Genomic DNA, 18,276 nt, shown 5'->3' on the forward strand with positions numbered 1-18,276 from the left:
TATAATCATAAACAATAAATTGTCCCCTAGTTATTTAACCAAACAGTAAAGCACAAATCAAAAAAATAACCCTAAAATAATATAAACAAAATTTCGTCAACACTAGCGCCCAGTGTGGCGTACATGAACTAGACATGAAAAACGAGCTTCAAAATTTACTATGGGATGAGAAGTCTACTTGTGTTGGTTAGTGTTTTATGGTTTTATCTATGGTTTTATTACCGATTTACTCTCTAGTCTCTCTCTTTTCAGTTTACCACCGGTATATTTTTTCATTAGCCTATTTTCTTTTTAGTCTTGTTTGTGTCTTGTGTGCTTTGCTCTGGTTGGTTGATGCTATTGTCATTGTCTGTAACTGTAACTACTGTTTACTGTATCTGAATCTGACTGAAACTGTTGTTTCGTCTGATATTGTTTACTTATTTGCATAAAATGTGTAAGAATTTCTTAGTTTAAAACATCGATTTGTTACTTATCTCAAGCCCAACTATTTCACCGTAGGTTTTATCTGATGTTAGAAAATGATAATTGAAGAAATACACGATGACATGAGAACTGCAATTGAATATGGAAGGACTGACATAGTCAAAACTATCTTAGATAGTTGTAAGTGTAAATCATTTGATTTAACTCGACAATAGGCGTAGTCCTATTTAGTTTATATAGACTAATAGAGTATAAGGATAGGCTATACATGTTGGGCTTATTAAGTTATGCTCCAAAACTTTGTTAGAGTTAACAGACCCCCTTATTTTTGAATATGGGATTAACTAGAGTGGATTTATTTTACTAAGGTCTTAAAGGAGTTCTCAATCAAGAACCATCCCCTTTTCAACCATCCGGTTAAATAATTGGCTTATATGTGGGTACAGCTTTGGTGTGATTGAATTTGCAAATCTTTGTACTTAGGCTAAGTTAGAAATTTACCTAATTTAAGTTACTCTAGATAATCACTCTCTACGATTAGCTTATCACTAGTCCTATTAGGCTACCGTACCATTTCCATGGTTGATCTTCTGGCTGCCAAACTATTTTTATCTATAAAGCTTGTTTAACAGCGGGAGTGAAACCACACTGTGCTGTGATAATGACAGTTTAGGTTACAATATATTTAGGTACCCCTAAAGCAGAACTAGGCTTACTTACGGGCATGTCACAGAATTTTCACAGCCAAAGTTCAAAGGGCCACATGGCTCTTTCTTACACTTAACCTGTATCAGTTTCTGCAAAAAATAGCTATAATATGAAGTTAATAAATTTGTTTTTTTTTTCAGAAAAGTTATTTCTATTTTAAGTCCACAACTTTAGTTTCTGCAGAAAAATTCTTAGTTCTTCAAACAGTAATGCTACAAAACGTCATGCATTTAGTTACATAAACATAAGCTCCGACGACAATATTTGGTGAATCGAACGTGAGGAAGAACGCATAAACATAGAATACCCTAAGTAAGGCTAACCGATTTAGGTACCTACCAAAACGATTCAAAGTAAGTTAAGGTTAATAACAGTAAGTTTTCAAACAGTTCATAGTGTTTACAACATAAATATTATTTCCAACAGATAAAGATAACCATAGAAAGAAACGTGTTTCAGTAGGATACATCTACGCTGTTTGCAACACTTCCCCTCTAACCTTACCCCTGCGCCTATAAATTACCAGTTGCCCTCAGCGTCAACTTCGCACACCACAAGTAAAAATAAAGAGATTGTCGATTTTGAGGATCTTGAACAATAACAAGTTTGTATGAGTCGCCACTAGCCTAAAATCGCGAGGTAACTGAAAGTTATTCTTTATAGAAATAGCCTTCCTCTAACTGCTGGCGAATCATAAGCCGGTCAAATATTTCTGCACACAAGGTCAAGGTTTCTGACACACAAATATTAAAAAAACTACGATCGGTTAAAGTTTTATTTACTTGTGTTAATCTACTGACTATTATGATATTTCCTCACCAGAAAATTGTTATTTAAATCATTATTTTGTTTGGTTTAACCCACTATTTTAATAGGTAGCAAAAACAGCCTGGATAATATATCGTATTCGTAATATGTAGGCTAATATATAAATAAACAACTCGGTTCACTATAACCTAGGCCTACACTTTACCTTCATAATCTTTAGTTTGCTTGCTTATGGATGTATAACTTGGTAAATAAGTGAAAGTCCAATCAGGCAAATGGGAATTCGCTTAGTCTGCAGGTTTGCTGCGGCGGGAGAATTTATTATTCTCGACTCATAACTTTCTTTTTACATTTTTTGTGAAGTTCCCTCTGTTTATTCATCAGGTTTAGGCAATAAGTTATAAAAAAAAGTATCAATTCTATAAACCCAAAATTACTAAATAATCCTTCTTTTTAAGGCAGCAAAAGCAGCTCTGTTGAAAGTGAAGCGGAAAAGGGGAAACTATTGGATGAGCTTGTACTGGACGAAGGATCATTTCTGTGTTTTGCTGCAAAAGTAAGGCATATAGATTAAACTCTTCTTAATAAAAGGTGATTTTTTTAGTTGTGTGGTTTTTAAGTTTTTGCTGCAAAAGTAAGGCATATAGGCCTAGATTAATTCTTCTTAATGAAAGGTGATTTTTTTAGTTGTGTGGTTTTGAAGTTGGTAGCATTGCTTAACACAACAATAAAATTAAAATCAGTTAATACTTGTTTGTTATCTCCTCTCATTTCATTATTTGTATTGTCTAGTGCTTATTATGTGTCTATAGTGGGCTAATCATGAATAGACTTACAAAAGAGGAACTTTGCGAACTGTGCAAATTTATTTTGAAAACCATAGATCAGTTTGGGCAACTTTCTGTCTACTTCGTCTGATCTAAGGACCATGTAATCGTCCATCAGATGGAGTCAGGTTTTCGAGCTTTGGTGAATCAGTTCGACACACAACAGTAAACACTAGGCCTACCTAATGTCATTACTCATTACAATGTCGTTAAAATAAATGCATTTTTATGTCATTACAATTTATTTTTATTTTTAAATTCAGTTTTTTAAAAATTGCACCACTAAAAAAATCACTCTTTAATAATGTTTTAAATTAGTTTTGTAATTTTTAACAAAATATCCTACATATAGGCCTATAGGTGTTAGTAAACTTTCTACCCATGTCGTACCTGAGGTTCATCTTACATTAAATGCGATGTAACATATAAATTAAGGTCACTCCCATGACAAGGACCCAATCAACCTAAATACTACTTGGGGATGCTACAAAAAATGTTTTCATTCCAAATCACTGTTTTGTTCTAACCCTCCTCACCCAGATATTTACGTAATGGATTATATAAATGTATCAATAGATGAAATTCTAGTTGAACATTACCAATCAAAAAGGATATACTTGAATGCACCTAATATGATACTTGAATGCACCTAATATGAAACACACTTTTGCTTAAGGAGGAAACTTTAACACACTTTCATTTTCTAAAAAGACTGAGAATACAGTTGGTGCTCTAAAGAACACCGTAAAGATCTTACTGATAAAAGGTGCACAGCAAATATGAAGTGTGGTCTGTGATAAAGGTGTCTCCATTGTGGGAAATGTAAACAGTCGGTTGTAAGCAGTCGGTTGTTCATTTTTTATAACAATCATTACGTTTATTATTGTAGAAAATTTGTTTTGACACTTGTGAATATTGAGATGTTTTTTTATTTGGAAATTTTTAAACAAACAGTGTTTTGTATGTGGGCTCATTTAGGGTTTTGATGTTTTAATGTTTCTCTATTTGATATTCATACACTTGAAATGCCAACGAGTATAGCAATTTTCAATATTTAAATATGACTGTTGGAATGTTAGATTTACATATCTAAATATATAAAAGGCAAAGCCCTCACTGACACACTCACTCACTCACTCATCACTAATTCTCCCACTTCCCATTTTCCTAGGAGGCTGAAATTCGGTACACCGATACTTTGGGCATTAAATAGAAAAACTAAGTAGTTTTTATTCTGATCGGGCATTCGGGCTCCGCCCCAGTGGCTCTGGAGTTTCCCATATTAACCTTATGATTTTTCATATTTAAAAGGAATTGATGAATCTTAACAGCTGTTTCAATGAAACAAGTTGGTTCTGTTCTATGATGTTCAATAGAATTAAAGTTACAAGGATTACCAACAGGGTGCAGCACTATTGTTTTTTTTTTTTTTTAATTTATGACAACAGCTAATTTGCAACCAAAAGGTGAATGAGCGTAGCGAACGAACTTCAACCTGGAGGCGAGTTAGCGTAGCGAACGAAACCAGAAGGCAAGTGAGCACAGCAAACGAGCTCCAACCTAAAGGTGAGTGAGCAAAGCGAACAAACTTCAACCAGGACGTGATTGAGCCATGCAAACGAGCTCATCTTGAAAATTAAGAAGTTAAACGGGGCAAAGCCCGCGGGTACAGCTAGTTTTAAATATTTTTCTCAAAGCAACTGTAACAAAACTTTGTTTCTTGTTTGTAACTTGTTTCAAATGTTTAAAATTAATGTAGGCCTATCTGTAGACAGAATGAAGATAATTTGAAATATGTTTTCTTTGGTGTTTACGCTTTTCCTCTAGAACGTTTTGTTTTAAGAACTGTAAGCTGCAATAAGAGAAAAAGTTAATATGAAATGATTTTTAGTGTATTTCAAATTTAACGGTCATTGAATAATGTTTACGCATGAGATTTCAAAATCCCTACAGAACTCACTGAACAATGCTCTGATAAAGATGTGTGATAAAAAAATTGAAATGGAAATTAAAATTGAATCCTCATTTGACACATAATGCTTGTGTATTAAATATCAGCTACTATTGCCACAAAACAACATTTTTAAATCTTTACAGCCTACCTACTTACTTTACCTTTTCACTTTCGCCATTGAAACCAAAAAGCTGGCCTAACAACAACTTTTGTACCGGTACAGTATCATTGACTGCTTCAAATGTTTTTTATCTGTAGTTAAAACTCACCACATTTGCAATTGAAATGTGTAATATTAAATAATCATAACATACTGTTTTCAACAAATAATCAAATTTTTTAGCTAAACCGAACAGACATTGTTCGCACTTTACTGGCTGCGGGGGCAGATCCCAGTGTACGAAACCAGGAGAACCTCAATGCCCTGGAACTAGCTTCTTCTGAACAGACCAAGCATACGTTCGTGGAGGAACTGCTACGAGCAATAGCTAATTCACAGTAAGTTTTTGCAGTTGATCCTAGTCATAAGTAAAAACACATAAGTAACATAAGACATAAGTAAATTGATCTTAGTCATTGATAAAGATACCGATCATTAATCCACACTCTATTCATTTTTATCTTCATCACATTAATTTTTATCTTAAAATTTGTAGATGAAATGGCTAATTTTTATTTAAAATGTTAAGAGAGATATTCGCCGTAAAAGGTATTTTACCCCTACATGTTATTACCTGTACATGTACATGTATTACCTTGTTGTTTATGCCTGAGTGTTACTGGTTTGGTTGGAAAAACTTACAATAACCAGTGAGCTTACATTTAAACGTTTGATTATGCATATGAATGTTCTGAGTCATCTTAATATATTAACATTTTTAAAATTTAGTCCGCATGATTGCTACAAAAGATTTAAATGATCATGGTTAAAGAATTAACATTTGCAACATTAACTATCTATTGCTCATAAATTGAGATACAGAAACAGTTGTCATCTGTGATGTCACCCATCAATTTTTTCAATTATCAAGGTAAACTACCAAACAACTGTGACTGAGATAACTGCAGGTACTAGGCCTATAACTTAATTTAGGCTTTTTACATTTAAAAGTTTAAAGTTTTTTGGTATACATCAATGATTGTGTTAATAATCTTATTCTTGTTTTAACCTCGAAATTATAGAACTAATACAGTTTTTTACTGTGAATTACTGTGAGTACTATGGGCAATTATTTTAATCTATATTGTAACTATAACTTTGAAAAATGATAGAAGTAGACATTCCATAACTATTTTTAAGCTGTGTTTGAAAATAAATACATTCTGTTAACAAGATTTGTCATGGGAGTAGCGATGAGAGTAACTATGATATTTGATAGGGGAAATCACAAAAGTTGCAATAACCCGCCAATAAACTTGCATAGGTAATTTGAACCGTAAATTTTACAGCAACAATAGGTGGATTCAGCAATTTTAGGTGGATGCACTATTTTGTTTAGAACTATGAGGACTATAACAAACTAATTTTAAGCAAAACAGGCTTTTTTTGAAAATCCGATTTTCTGTTATGGGATTTTTTATGGGAAAATAACATAAGTTACAATAATTTTTTAACTATAATTTTTATAGCAATGGGAGTTATAGACCTACCATTTTGTTAAGAATTTAAAGGGATATAACATTCAAAAATTTTATGGAAATCATTCAGGCCTTTTTTGTGAAAATTCTAATTTTCACTAATTTTTTTAATTTTTTCTAATTTGACACACACACACAGACATCACAATTATAAAACCACTTTTATGGGTCCATGGGGACTCAAACTGGATACATGCACTCAATACTCAAACTTGAATATTTTGATGAAACAATACTTTCTCCATATACAAAATTAGGGGATAGGGGGAGAAAGTAAAATGAACACATTGTTGAGAAAGTGTATTAATGTCAATCACCACATAGGCTACATAATGGTTAATGGTTTCTGTAACATAGTATACTGTAAAGTAAGCGCAAGTAGTCTGGGCGCGCGGTTCCGTTCCTACTAGCCATCCTGTGTACATGTCACCCACCCCCTCCACTACGCCTAGCCATGAAGACAATTTTTTCAATTTTTTTCAATTTCAATATTTGTCATGAGAGCCGAAGCCCCCTGACTACATACCCGGTACCTATCGTGAGACTTACCCGGGCCCCATGATGTAGGCCGAAGCTTACGCATCAACCTTTTGCACATCATGGGCGGATGACTTACGGTCATCAGGCTCACCCCGGTACCTATCGTGAGACTTACCCGGGCCCCATGATGTAGGCCGAAGCTTACGCATCAACCTTTTGCACATCATGGGCGGATGACTTACGGTCATCAGGCTCACCGGCTGCCGAAGCAGACCCTTCGGAAAGAGGGTTGCCCCTCAATCCTAACCAGGGTTTCCGGCTACTTGTTTAAGCGTCACTCCACCTGGGTTCCACTAGGTCGGGACCTAGAGGACCATAGTAGAGCGCCCCGACGCATTTAGTGCAAGCAACACTCGGGACCTATCTAATCCCTGACAGGCAAACCCGCCATCAATAGCCAGAAGGAAGGGGACCAAACCTCCCATTTACACCACTACCCGATCGAGGCCTTACCCAGTTGCTGGGAAACCAGAGATAACCAGAGCGATAGATCCCCGGATACCTCTGGCGGGCTCGGACCCAGCACCCGATCTACTTCGTTTGCCCGTCAGACCCAACATCACTGCCAGGCCATCAGGGTTTCCCAAAAGGAGGCAGGTATAGAAGTGGGACCCACCCGGATGAACCTATCCACCAGAGGTGGCGACACCCTTGTCTCAATTGAGGTTCCGGGAAGAACCCTCCACACTCAAGATAACCATACCGTCCGTGCTCAGAGACAGGGATTGGTTTGCATAAGTGCCTACAATGAACCGTTACCCTCACACTGCGGAAAGTTACGTTGCCCTTGAGTGTCCCCGTGAGCTACGAAGACAGCTGAACAACCCCAGAGCCGTGTGGGCCAGATGTTTTTGGGAAGGAGAAATAACCACTCCCCCCTACACCCTGGGCCCTAGCGCGGCCGCACGCCCACACTAAATATGACTACTATACTTTGTTCCAAAACAGACCAACTTGTTAATCTACCAAGCCAAACTGAGAGACAACATTTTTTAAACGTAGTATCTTTGATGTCACATCCAACTAGCCTATTTTTAACCGACTTCCCCACTACCAACAAAGGAGGAGGTTCTCAATTTGTTTGTGGCGATGTTTTTTTTTTTCTATGTATGTTCATCAATTTCTCTGTGATTCTTTTACCGATCAGTGTGGTTCCACCACCAAAATAACCAGGAGAATTTCTATTTGGTACCTTATATATTATGTTTAAGTATAATATTTGTTTCGGTGAAATATTCTGAAAACCTTAAATATTCAACATTTGTTTTGTTTACATTTGTGCATATTGTTTACATTTGTGCAGAGAAGGCAATAAATAATAATAACATTCCTACAGCTGTTAGTTGAAACCATTTAAATGAAGCTAGAGACAATTCTTAATGAAACAGTTGCTTCATACTGATCAATAAACTATTTCTTGCCATGAAGCCTTTGAATTACATTGAGAAAAATGCATTTTGTTTTGGTTACTATAAAAAATGTATTTTAACGTTTGACCTGATTTGTGTATACAGTAATTCTGTTATTAGTATTAGGGATGGACGGGATTGAATTTTTAGTTCGGGACGGGACGGGACGGGATTTTTATTTCCTTCCCGATTTTCGGGACGGGACGGGACGGGATTTTTTTCTGTGCATAAAAAGAAAGTACTGTATTGCAGTTACCAAAAAAAAGACATACGAAATCAATTTTTACCATTTGTGGCACTGATCTATAAAAACCAAAAAATGGGTAACAATTTACAGGTACCTATAGTAACTTGTGACTCGCGGGTCACGGGGTGATCGTCTGTATGACTCGCGGTCACGACGCGATCGTCGTCATATGACTCGCGGTCACGGCGCGATCGTCGGTAGGACTTCGTCTCCTGCGTTCGCGGACCTATCGCTCGCAATAACGTCGTTATCGGCACTCGCGAAGCGGAAAAATCGCCGACGATCGGACCAAATCCCGTCCCGAAAAATTCCCGAGTCAATTGTAATCCCGTCCCGATAATCGGGAATATTTTTTTCCCGAAAAATTCCCGAAATTTCGGGACCCGTCCATCCCTAATTAGTATTGAATATTCTGACTTACAAAAACATATATGTTTCAGTGAATAGCTGTATGATATTGGCAAATAAAGGTGTATTGTGAAAACCAAAGCATTCGTAAAACAATTCTAAATATAAATTAAATGCAGTTATTCCTTGCACCACTTTTAGCTGAACCAATCTTTCATATACATATTTCATTTGCAGATGTGGAATGTTTATTAATATTCTCTACCCAGTTACTATATCATATCAATACTATTATGCCTGCTTCGGAAAGTCCTAGAGGAAGATGATTTGCAATTTCGACTAGGCTTTAAGCTTTAAGCTTTACTTTAAGCAGAACAGATCTTTTATATAATATTTTCCAAAGGTACTATACGTGTTAACAACCAATTTTCCACTTTTGAGAGATTTTTTAGTGCTGGTAGCTGAGGAATAACTTTCATTCCAAAAGGCTTGAGACGTTACTGCATTTCTTTTTATAATGTAGAAGTACACCGATTGCAGGAAACGATAATGTCTGACATGTCAATGTATCTAGAAAAGACAATTAGTTTTTCATTAGGCCTAATGTAATGGACAACTCTTTCCTTAACCTGAACAGGTGACTCAAGCAGTTTTAAAATAATGATTGTTCTGTGGAACTTTTGATTGTGTCAAACAGTTTTGCTTATCAAAAATCCTCAAGTAATTAATATATAAAAAATTATACAGTCACTAAAAATCATGAAATAATTTATTTTTGTAAAAAAATACAACCGACTTCAAACGCTCTAAAAAGAATGAAATAATTTCAATAAAATAAACTTTTGTATTTGGCAAGCTCACGTATTTCAAGTCGGCGCGGCTCAAACTGCAAATATGATTGAAACTAAATATTGTGTGTGTATTTTGAAAATTAATAAATTGTAGCTGGATAACATAAATATATAAAAACAGATACTGAACTGTTTCGTTTATATATTAAAGGAAATATCTTCTTGTATTTTATGTTTAGGCCTTCTTCAGAATAAATGCATTATGAAAATAACACACACAAATGTTCTATATGAATAGGAAAATAATTTTGTTTGATATTATGATAGGGAAAAGAAGCTAGTTTAGTATTAAAACGTTACTTTTCCAATTAAGAAACATTTAAATGCGTTATACGCTTTTTAAAGATACTCGTTAATACCACTATAATGCCGATCTCTGATTACGGTAATAAAATAACACTTAACGCATAACTATGAAAAAGACATGCAGATTAACACCTTTAGTTATAGATAGTCACCTGCAATATGGACACCCTCATTCAATTTTGTATCAAAAATCATCATAGAGCCGCGCCGACTTAAAATACGTGAGCTTGCCAAATACAAAAGTTTATTTTATTGAAATTATTTCATTCTTTTTAGAGCGTTTGAAGTCGGTTGTATTTTTTTACAAAAATAAATTATAAAGAATCAAATAAGGGATAAAATATAACTTGTCAGAATAACCATAGACTAACCAACACAAATAGACTTCTCATCCCATTGTAAATTTTGAAGCTTGTTTTTTGTCTCTATTTGGTGTCCGGTGACACTGATCAGTGATCGCTAGTGTCGACGAAATTTGGTTTTATTGTTCTAGGGTTAATTTCATGATTTGTGCTTTACTCTTTGTTTTTATAAGTAGGAGACGAGTTATTGTTTATGATTTGATCGTTTTATTTGGTTAAACGAGGTTTTAATCAACTGAAATAACAAGAAACAAGTTATAAAGAAAACACAACCTCTACAGTGCTTCGGACTGAACTAACAATAAAATTGGCTTCAGCTGTTACATAGGGATGAGAAATCTTCTAAGGGAGTATGTTTAATATGTTTGTAATATTTCATTTCATTTCATTCATTATTTAGTATTAAGTTTTTTTTTTATGTTAACCCTTTTGCTGCCGACGAGCGCAAATGCGCACGTCGGGGTTTGTGCTAAAATGGCCGACGTGCGCAATAACGCTCGTTGGCTATCGGGCCAAAATTGCGTTATAAAGCACGTCAATGTTTTCTAACTTACTGGCCTTATATGCTTTCCAAACCCCTCCAAATTCGACTCGGATTATTTGCAGACTATAACGAAGCTGTTTACAGACGATTTTATACGGTATGAGCCTATAACCAATGAAGTTACATAGTTTGAGTTTGCTCTTGGTCTGTGCGTTGCTGATTCCTTCTCTACTGTGTCTAGATCGTTTGTCATCTGTGTTTAGTTGAGTTTTGCGAATGGAAAGGTGTTTGTTATTGTTTGTGTTTACTAGTGCTAGAAAAGTAATGTTGTGATGAAGGTAAGGGCATGAAAGTTTGTTTGTAATAACTTATGCATGCTTTACAAACTAAAATAATTATATTTATGCATGTGTTTGGTTAGTTTGAGTTTTAGTAAAAATGAGTAATAGACGAAATAGGTCGCCGGTGAGTGAAAATACATTAATAAACAACCTATTGGGTGACGGTGTGAATGTTGACGATGGTGATGTGAGCGATAGTTTTGTAGACAATATTTCTGAGTTGAGCTCAGAACCCAGTTCAGATTCTGAAAGTGAAGGATTAGGTCCAGAATTTGAGGACGATACGGACGAAGACCCTGATTACATGGTAAATTCAGACCCCTCTGACGACTCAGAAGATGAAATCCCCCAACCTAGACATAGGCCTAGGCCTACTCCCACTGCTAATGTCCACAGTACAGTCGACGAAGTTATTGACGATGGTAAACAACTTCACAATTCCAGAAGGTGATGTAATGGAAATGGAAGATGTACTTTATGCTAATCTAAATGACCCTGACGCTGATGAACATCTTGGATGGGATCCCCTTGATGAAGGTAACGATCCTAGTTTTGACCACACTTTTCCTTTTGACGAATTGCCTGGGCCAAAACATTGTCCCCCACATGATGCACCTCCAATATCGTACTTTAATTTATTTTTTACTGTAAATCTCCTGAATTCTTTTGTGCTAAGGACCAACCAGTATGCCAGGGACTACATCACTGCACATATACATAACTTGACTCCAAATTCACGTGCCAGGGATTGGAAAAATGTCACCCTGCCGGAAATGAAGGCCTTCATTGCCACAATTTTGAATATGGGTCTTGTAAGAAAGCCAACTATTCAAAGCTATTGGTCGACAAAATCATCACTTCAAACACCTTGGTTTGGAAAAATGTTTAGTAGGAACAGGTTTGAGTGTATATTGCAATTTTTCCACATAGTCGACAATAGCACTTTAGCTAAACCAGGTGATCCAAATTATGACCCCTGTGCTAAATTTAACCCCCTATTGGATCATGCAAACAGGATTTTTAGGACTTATTACACCCCTCATCGTGAGATATCAATTGACGAAAGCCTGGTTGGCACTAAGAGTCATTCGCAAATTATGCAATACCTGCCCAACAAGCACCACCATCGTTGGGGCATCAAAATGTGGATGTTGTGTGACTCTGTCTCCAGGTATTGTTTGGATTTTTTCTACAAACTAAAATAATTACATTTATGCATGTGTTTGTTTTAGGTATAGTTTTTATACGCCAAACCTAAAAAATAAAATATAAAAAAAATTTTGACCATATAAAATTTATGTCCAAAAAATTTTTTTTTACTATAATAATTATTATATGTTTTTATGAAGACTGGTTGTTTATTAGAAACAAAACAAGGCCTTATTTATCAAATTCTGATAGAAAATAAAAAAATACACAAGTTTTTGTGAAATACTGAATTTTCCTCAAATCAGGCCTGGCAGTCTTCGCATATTAGTCTTACCTTAGACCCGGCATTTTTCAAGTAACATATAAAAAACCGGTTGGCAGTAAAAGGGTTAACTTTAATATATAATGAGTATGGTAGCACAAGAAACAACTTCAGTGATCAACAAAGTAATCCACTAAAGGACAGCACATTGACATTGACATTTTCCCTAATTTAGCCACACCTCAATTCATAAAATAGAAACTCACAACTTCTCCCAAGAACTTACCATCGAACTAGCAGCAATAGAACTTAATAGAAAAAAACAAAAACTGACCATTGTTGGATTTTATCGTTCGCCTGACCAAGACCTTGACCTCTTCCTCCAAAAAATTGACAACTTTCTTCAACTACACTCGACCCGCAATAAACATATTCTCTTAATAGGAGACATTAACGTCAAACTCCAGAACAGCCAAGATAAAGAAGTCAAAAGCCTGCAAAATGTACTTAAGTCGCACAACCTACAACTAATAGAAACCTCTTACACCAGAATTACCCCACTCTCAAAAAACTGCATCGATGGATGTGCTACTAATATCAACCCCCGCCAAATATCAGCCTCCACATGTCACAATAACCTCTCCGACCATGAATCCATCATCTGCAAGCTATCTAATTTCCTACCTCACCTTGACCCACCCATAAAAAAAATGACCAGATCTATTACAAGTCAAAACCTAGAAAAACTAAGAGAAAACTTAAAAAAAAGGACCTGGGAAGAAGTACTACTCTGCCATCCCGTAGAAGGAAAATACAATAATCTTGTAAGGATAATTCGAATGGAAATGGATGAAACTATGCCTAAGACCTCCAAAACCTTTAGGCCTACAGACAAATCAAACGCTATTTTCTGGGACGACAACCTACAAAAGCTTCGAAACAGCCTGACACATGCACAGAACAAATACACTTCTACTGGCCTCAATGCTGACAAGCAAACTTACACCACCCTCAAACGATTATATGACCTAAATGTAAAAAAGAAAAAATCTGAACACACCATGGATAAAATTCAACAGGCACCTAATAAAAGTAAAGAGATCTGGACAACTATAAACAGAGAACGGAAAAAGACAAAGAGCGACAACAACCAAACTATGGAACTTCTGATTAACGACAAACTAGTAAAAGACCCAGAAATAATCTGCAACAACTTAAATAACTTCTTTATATCTCAGGGTAACCATCACCAAAACTTGCACCAATCTTCACGACCACCCATATTAAGACCTAATAACTTCCACAATGCTCCACACCTAAACCACTTCAGAAAAATCAATATTAAAGAACTTCAGCAAATTTTTACCGAAATCAAACCAAAAAACTCATCTGGCTATGACGAAATCTCAAGCAAAATTGTCAAATACTGTCAATCCGAACTTCAACACCCCATCCTTGACGTCATCAACTCCTCAATAGAACAGGGACTTGTACCATCACACATGAAATCTGCAATAGTTTTCCCCAAATTCAAAAAAGGCGATAGAAAACAAATTGAAAACTACCGTCCTATCTCTATACTTCCCACGATCTCTAAATACCTAGAGAAGGCAATTCACAACCAAATTATAGAACATCTGAATAATCTAAACTTCCTGTCACCAAATCAACACGGTTTTATGAAAAATAAATCCATCAACACAGCACTAAACCAACTATGTGAAAGCATCGCTTCTCACTGGGAACAAAAACACTCAGTATCAGGAATCTTTCTGGACCTCCAGAAAGCGTTCGACAGCCTTGACAGAACCATACTAATAAACAAATTAAGACAACTCAACATCGATAACCTGGCTCTTAAATGGATTATCAGCTATTTCTCAGATCGAAACCAACAAGTCGAAATTGAACACCAACAAAAATCCTTCAAAATTAAAACAAGATCCACCCTCACAACAACAATACAAGGAATTCCCCAAGGCTCCATCCTTGGACCCCTTTTCTTCATTATTTATATAAACTCTTTCCCGGACTTTCTACCCATGGACAAGACCATCATAATGTATGCTGATGACACCACCATTTTATCTCCAACTTCACCTCAAAATGAGAACTCAACCACTGAAGAGACCCTCAAACTGGCTACCGACATCTGCTCCACATTAAACCTACAAATCAACAAATCCAAAACCATCAACGTAAATTTTTCAACAATCAACCGAGCCAACACACTACCCCCTGCCAACCCAAGCAAACCAGAACCCATAGCCTCAGCCACAACAACTAAATTCCTTGGCATTACCATCGACAGCAATTTAAATTGGCATGACCACATATCCTCACTGGACAGCAAACTCTCATCATCTCCTTTTGCAATTCGAAGAATAAGGTCCATCACCAATAAGAAAACTACCAAAATTGCCTACTTCGCCCTTTTTGAATGCCATATTAGGCTTGGCATCATCGCCTGGGGATCTGCCTCAATCACACAAATAAATAAGCTAATATCGCTCCAAGAAAAAGCAATAAGGACGATAGAATGCCTTCAACCATCAACAGACTGCAAACCCTACTTTACTTCCAACCGGATCCTAACCATCACATCCATCTATATCCTAGAAACCACCAAAATTCTCAAACTAAACCCCCCAAAAACCAGAGGAGACTGCCATAAATATAAACTTAGGAACACAGATCTAAATTTCGACATACAACAACACAGGCTAACTAAAACTAGTAAAACCCCCCAAATTGCTGGATCAAAAATTTTCAATGCCCTCCCTGATTACCTGAAACAAATAGCCAACACAACAACCTTCACAAGAAAATTAAAAGAATACCTGATTGAAAGACCATACTACACCCTAAAAGATTTCTTTGACGACCACAAACATCTCAACAAATGAACTCACCCACACACACACATACACACCCACACACAAACACAAACACACCTACCCTAACCTCAAGATTTGACAATTCCCTGGTCTTCAAGACTACGGAGAAGAGGAACCTGTATATGACTGTATATGACTGTATGTATATGTATTAATCAAGTGTCATAAATTATGGAGGAGATCGTCATGAACCTTAATCGCGAGTGCGTGTACCCTTTTCCCCATTTCCCAAGTGAAAATTGTGAAAACATATCCTTAACATTGCTTCTATTGCTATTCCCCTGTGTCAGGTCATGAACTATCTTAACCCTCACTAATTTCCCCATTTATGTTTGTTCCTGTGTTTATGTAAATTTAGATTAAGAAGTTTCTAATCATCATCATCCAAAAATATCAATCATTTAATGTGACCCATAACTAGCTTTAAATATAATTCATACTAAATGATCCATGAATTCCATTTCATATTCGTTCGAAATTTGTCTTTCATTCCATATCATACAAATTTCTGAGGAGATAAATTGTAATATTTAATTTCATTTCATTCATTATTTAGTATTAAGTTTTTTTTTTTAATGTTAACTTCTATTCATACACCTAATAATCACTCCTCAGAAAGACTGTCTCAATATTCATTTTCCTAATTTATATAATTTCATTAATATGTTCAATTAATCATTAATAATATTCATTCCATAGCCTATATTTTTTTTTACAACGCCCACAACCTAATTATTTATTAAATATGTAAGAGAATTGCAATACATCAAAATTTCTTATAATATCATTTCAAAATTAGTCCTTAAGGAATCAAAATTTAAGAAGCAGTGAAAGTGATCCCATGTGTTCAACAATGAGTGATGTGAACATTAAAAATTGAGAGAGAAGGAAGCCATTGAGAAGTTGAAATTGTTAGAAGAAGGACTCAAAATTTTACCTAAATCAAATTCATTCATCAAGAAGACCAGTTTCAAGTTATATCACAGTAGCCTAAACCTCAAGAGGACTCAACTCAATCATTATCTTCAAAATTAAGTATAACCTTTTCTTTAAACTCTTTTAAATTTTGTACTAATTGGACTTACCTTTTGGACAACACCAAAATTAGATTTTCCATTGTTGAGATTGTGTAAGTTTAACACTTTAATTAGGCCTATTTGGACACTATTAAATTTATTAATTATTAGCATTCAAGCCAGCACGACACCCTACCCTGAGATATATCACATCTAAGTTATTTGAACCTTCAAGTTATTATTCAAATTTATCTTTTATTTCAATTTAATTTCAACCCCATACACCATTGTCAATCCTTTCATTGTAACGTCAAGCCTTTTCTCATTGCATGTTAATTGTTCATTTGTTTTAAATAAAACACCTTTTGTAATCCATATCTTTGTTAACTTATTAACTTTAAACATTTATAGAGTAGGCCTAGCCTAAATGAATATTATAAGGTGAGTTTACATGTTGCATTACACTCATTTGTTCATTCACCTAAGCTCAGTTTGAATAACAATTCTACATATAGACGGGATGTCTACTTTACTGTCCAACAGTCGATTATTCTAATCACCACTTGGTATAGAGTAGAGTTTATTCTGTTGCAGATTGGAGAGAGTTTACCAGTTGGTGAAGGCAGGAGTGGATGTCAACACTTGGGACAGTGACGCGACTCGCAACACCCCTCTACACTGGGCAGCGTGCTACGCCGACAGTCAAGTGGTCGCTTACCTCATTGGTGAGTGAATGTAATAGGGTATCTCTGTAGACAAAGCAAAATATGCATAGTGTATTTTTTTCAACTCAATAAAATTGACACAATTCTCATGTATCATGGTTTTAAAAGTGCCTTTTTGATCACTAGCTGCACAAATAACTATTTCCTACAGTCACCTGACAAAGTGGCCTTCCTGTCACTGATTATATGTCACAGAAAGCTGCTAATTGCTGCATCTACTTACTTTTGCCGCACAGTTTTTTTTGTTTTTTTTGCCGCACACCAGTATTCCAACCAAACAACACAAAACAGCGTGCTTTTATTAGGCACTCAATACTTGTACGCTTGAAAATAGGTTGGCAACACTGAAAGATATCACGACTACGATCAGCTGGTTCCCTTTCCTGGAAGCAGCGTTTCCCTTTCCGTTCAATGTTTGGTTTTAACCTAACCTAAAAAGTTTTGTACAGTGTTTGAAAGACTTAATTATTTATATGCTTTATAGTACAGTAACTTTAGTAAAAATATGTGTAACGCGAGTGCAAAGTGCCTTTGCTGCACTTGAGAAACTTTCCACACTCGCCTACAGCTCGTGTCCATTTCTCTTGTGTATAGCAAAGTGCCACTTCCCACATTAGGTAGACAAATAACAATTTCAGCACTCTTTTGTAACTTTGTTTGCAGAATTTTTACATAAGGCATTTATTATGTTATTATGTTTTTCACTTAAAAAAAGAAAAGTTATTCTGAGGGTCTCATTTTGTTAATAAGTTTTTGTTAAACTCGTTTTACTTTTTTAATTTACAAGTCCCCTTTATTACGAGTAGCCTATGTGTTTTGCAGAACAAGGAGCTGATATGAATGCAGTCAACAGTTGGGGAGCTACACCTCTTCATGAAGCCATTGATAGAGGGGAGGCTGAGGTAAATAAATTTCCCTGTCTTAATTTATTCAATTTCCACACCATACTTAAAATAGGTTTAATAATTAAATCTGTTTTCTATATTCTATAACTTAGATCCAAACTGATTATCGGCAT

The 18,276-nt window shown here is 35.6% G+C and overlaps 1 protein-coding gene across 2 annotated transcripts in view; it reads left to right on the top strand.

Moving 5' to 3' along the window:
* The first annotated feature begins 401 nt into the window (after positions 1 to 401).
* Positions 402 to 18,276, top strand: part of LOC128987024 (uncharacterized) — a 42,329-nt gene continuing 24,454 nt past the window's right edge. The window contains exons 1-5 of one of the 2 annotated variants that reach the window (XM_054407680.1): positions 402 to 606; positions 2,361 to 2,458; positions 5,027 to 5,181; positions 17,128 to 17,258; positions 18,081 to 18,160. In XM_054407680.1, coding sequence (XP_054263655.1) covers positions 522 to 606; positions 2,361 to 2,458; positions 5,027 to 5,181; positions 17,128 to 17,258; positions 18,081 to 18,160 — 549 coding nt within the window. In that variant the 5' untranslated portion in view covers positions 402 to 521. Of the gene's footprint in view, positions 607 to 2,360; positions 2,459 to 5,026; positions 5,182 to 5,716; positions 5,752 to 17,127; positions 17,259 to 18,080; positions 18,161 to 18,276 lie in introns of those variants that run through there. The other variant, XM_054407681.1, reaches the window with a different exon arrangement.

The sequence above is a fragment of the Macrosteles quadrilineatus genome, unplaced genomic scaffold (genome assembly GCF_028750875.1).
Source record: "Macrosteles quadrilineatus isolate MER2022 unplaced genomic scaffold, UCM_ALF_1.0 Scaffold_2__2_contigs__length_208266976, whole genome shotgun sequence".
In the NCBI taxonomy this organism is placed as follows: domain Eukaryota; kingdom Metazoa; phylum Arthropoda; class Insecta; order Hemiptera; family Cicadellidae; genus Macrosteles; species Macrosteles quadrilineatus.